Source organism: Pediculus humanus, genomic scaffold, assembly GCF_000006295.1.
Source record: "Pediculus humanus corporis 1103172107613 genomic scaffold, whole genome shotgun sequence".
NCBI classification, from domain to species: domain Eukaryota; kingdom Metazoa; phylum Arthropoda; class Insecta; order Psocodea; family Pediculidae; genus Pediculus; species Pediculus humanus.
In genome coordinates this window covers 162,488-166,653 of record NW_002987227.1, presented here as the reverse complement: position 1 = coordinate 166,653, position 4,166 = coordinate 162,488, and the positions used below count along the sequence as shown (strand labels likewise).

The 4,166-nt window shown below is 25.5% G+C and overlaps 1 protein-coding gene across 1 annotated transcript; it reads left to right on the top strand.

Annotated features, from left to right (window-relative positions):
• Positions 1-3,137: 3,137 nt before the first annotated feature.
• On the top strand, positions 3,138-3,711 carry Phum_PHUM243570 (uncharacterized protein; the record flags this gene model as incomplete). Its single annotated transcript, XM_002426185.1, has 2 exons — positions 3,138-3,176; positions 3,523-3,711. 2 exons carry the CDS (start codon positions 3,138-3,140, stop codon positions 3,709-3,711), a joined length of 228 nt encoding a protein of 75 aa, XP_002426230.1.
• Between the last annotated feature and the right edge of the window lie 455 nt (positions 3,712-4,166).

The following is a 4,166-nucleotide window of genomic DNA, read 5'->3' as shown; positions in this document are numbered from 1 at the left end:
GAGGCAGATGGGCAACCACGCCTTTTAATTTTTTTTTTCTTTTTTCTTTGGTCAACTTTTTCTTCTTCTTCTTCTACTTCTTCGGCAGCTGCTATTATAGATCAATAAAAAAAAAAAAAATTTCTTATATGATTTGTTGGCATTTACGTTTTTACGTTCAAAAGGATTCTTGTTGTTAAAAAAAAAAAAAATGTTTGCGTCATTTCTTTTTTTTTTTTGTTAATAATAAAAACGTTGGCATCCGATTTTGTTAATGAAAAAAAAAAAAAAAAAATTAATTTAAAAGCCAGAAAGAAAAAAAAAAAAAATTTCGAGACATTTTTCCCGTTTCCATTTGAAAAACCACTGAAAAAACTATTTAAAAAAATCACCTTTTTTTTTGAGTGAAATTTTTGGCACGAATCGTCACATTATAAAAAGATATAATTTTATATATTTATCATTTGATAAAATTAGTTTTTCTTACGAGAAAAATAAAATGATAATTTTTTATTCTCGATAGAAAATAATCCATCAGCCATTATTTTCATCAGTTTTATTGATGCTGTCATCATCATCGTCGTCGTCGTATTCCTTTCTTCCTCCATCTTTAATGTTTTTCCCGTCATGAATTTTCCTGATTAACCATTTCCATCGAAATATCCACGATGATATTTTTCCACCGATTACAAACGCATTTATATGAAAACCGAAAGAAAAAAAAATGGCGGTGAAAATTGACTGACGTCATTGTAAGATTTGTGCCTTTTTTTGGGGGGAGGAGGGGGTTTTCCTAACCATCACCGGTCAAGTAGTTTTAAATTGTTGTGTTCATAAAAAAAAAGATGTTTCAACCTCGAGGATGTTTCAAACGCGAAGCCGAGTTAAAAAAAAAAAAAATAAATACAAAGGTAGCAGCATTTATAATGAAATGTTTCTTTACTAAGTGATTGTCTTCTCTTGTCTGGTTACGCCCAATTACAAAGACACCGAGACCAATCGTCCACATACCAGGATACCTGACACACACACACAACAAACACAACCAAACACAAATACAAACATTCGATTCTCTAATATTTAACTTATTATTTATTTAATTTTTTCTTTTTTGTTGTTGTACAAACGTAAAAGAAGAATAGGTAAAAAAAAAAATCGAGTTCGATAGTAAAAAAAAAAAAGGAAAACACAGTGAGAGAGAGAGAGAGAGATGGAAATATCGAAATAACATATTGAGCAAGTCAAAATTAAATTTTAAGAAATCGATTTTACCATTTTTTGACGCGCATACAAACACACACACACAACAAAAACATTGGAGGGAGGGAAACAATTGTCTGTTTGTTTGTTTGTTATATGACATTTTAACGATAAGATTCGTGATGTTTGGCAAATGTCATTTGAATTTATGTTTTTTTTATTAACTTTCTAAAAAAAAAAAATTCTAGAAAAAGGGGTTTGTGTTTGTGTTCCCAGTCACGTGTAGTGTTGTATATACACATTATTCGTTGATATTTTCCATCTTCTCCCCCAAGCCCTACCCCTCCTTTCCCCTTCGAACGTAATATAAATAACAAATTTCATCGTTTAAAACTTTATTATTATTATTATTAGCGTTACCTGTTCTTAAAAAAAACGATGCCGACATAAACGCGCGCGTTCGTAAAAACATACAATTATGTTTGAATGCGAAAAAGAAAATTATTTATTTTCCTTTTGGACATTTCTGGACAAAAAGGGTTGATGATGATGATGATGACGAGAGGACGACGTTTTTTTTTTTTTAAATTATAGTCGTTTCATTTTTCAAGGTCAACGTGAGACATTTAATTTACATATATTATAAAAAAAAAAAAAAAAAAGGAAAATGTTGCGATCCTGTTTTTATGTTTTGACATCGCCGAAGGGTGGACAAAAAAAAATTTTTTTTTTTTTTATGGATTCGTTGGGTCAAAAAGGTTTAAATAAAATTAATTTAAAAAACAAAAAAAAAGAATAAATTTTTTAAAGATTGTAATCGATGCCAAATCGGAAAATTTTTTTATTATTAAAAGAAAAAATTAATAAATTATTAATATCAATTTAATTTTTTTTTTGTTTCGTGTTTTTTTTCATTTAAAAAAAAAATGTTTTGTTTTGGTGTTTAAAAGAAAGAAAAAATGAAAAACTCCCGGAGAAAATAACAAAAACAACAACAACAACAGCTAAATATCAAATTTCTAAATAGAAAAAAAAAATTTTTGGTTTTTTTTTTTTTTTCAAGTCACGAATACGTGTAACAAAACGGAAATTTCATTCATTTTCAAATATTTAAAAGCAGAAGAAAAAACAACAAAAATATATTTCTCATATTGTTTCTAAATTTGCATTCAAAATGGCTGACATTTACATAAAAAAATTTTTTTTATTTAATATTATGTTTTCATTGCAAAAAAAAAAGTTTGAGAGTACAAAAACCTTCGATTGAAACGATCGTACCTTGTTTGTATCAATACCTAAAAACTTTTTAAAAAACAACTGATGGCACATGTTGATTTCATGTTGTTTTTCCAGGCACTCTCGACTCCTCCTGGACAAAAAAAAAACTTTTTTGAATCGATATTGAGAATCTTTTTAATAATTTTTCCGTGATTTATTTATTTTATTTAAAAAAACGTAGATATGTAAAAAAGATTGTCCATAATCCTCCAGGGTTCTTTGTTTGTTTTAAATTCTTCCACGCGATTTTTCTTGTTTACCAAAAAAAAAAAAAAAATTGTTTGTGGTTGTTGGTTGTTGTAAAAGGTTTTAGTTTAGGTTTATTTTCGAATCAGTAATGCGAAAAATAATTTTATTACGTAATTAATAATATTTACCCGTTAAATTATGTTTAAAAAAACAAAAAAAAACTTTTTGTTTGTTGTTTGTTGTTGTTGTTGTAATAATATTAATTATAAAGTATAATAAAAGATATCAAATATTTTCGAAACAGTCATTTTTTTATTAAAAAAAAATTAAAATGGCGGAACGATTCATAAATAAATATAATTTTAAAATTTAGATATATATATATAAATATAATGTTTACAATAATCGTGTTTTTTATTTATATTTTCATCATTATCATTATTATTATCATTAAAATAAATATTAATAAAACAACCCTTTAAGCGTTAAACATGATAATAATAATAATAATAAATTTTCGTCATTTTTATGTTGACATTAGGGGGTTTTTCATTTTATTCAATTTTCTTTTTCTTTTTTTTTTATTTTGTACATAAAAATTTAATATATTATTATTATTATTATTATTATTATTATTATTATTATTATTATTATTATTATTATTATTATTATTATTATCAATATGAGATAATGGGAGGTAATAAAAATTATCGTTGTAATAATAATAATAATATTATTACGATTAATAATAATTAGTATTTGAATAATATTATAAAACGTAATTTTTATTACCCGCCGGCGAGTGTTAATTAAATTGTGTGATTTATTATTATTATTATCATTATTATTAATAATAAATATTTTGTTTTTGTTTAGTGGGCGTCTGTCGCATCATGGTTTTTCAGACCGGATGCCGCTCATCCACCATTTCCGCCGGGGGGACCATTGGCGGGAAATTTACCAAATATTAGGGGTGGTAGCTCACCTCGGCCTTCCGTAACACGATCTGGTAGCGAACATGGAAGGCATTTTTCAATGGCGCCAACTATTTGCACGGTAAGTTAAACATTATTATCATCATCATCATTATTATTATTATTATTATTATTAATTTTAAGGTTTTGTCGAATAAAACTTTTTAAAAAAATTTTATTGTTTAAATTATAAATAAAATTTAAAGTTTTAATTAAAAAAAAAAAAATTTTTGTGTTTTAATTACAAAAAGTATAAAAATTGGGAGTGGAAAGACACGCTTTTGAAAAAAATTTTTTTTTTTTTTTAAAATGGCGTTTATTATGAAATTATCATCACGAATCCATCTTCAAAATTCTCACGGCATAAACATCATCATGATCCTCATTCCTTTTTTTTTTTTTTTTTTAAAATTTCAATAAGAAAAAACAAAAAGAGAGAGAGAGAAAGAAAAACCAACAAACAACCACAAACAAACATTTGACTATTTTTCTTTTTTTTTTCTAAATAAAATTATTACTTTGTATTAATAATAATAACATAACAAA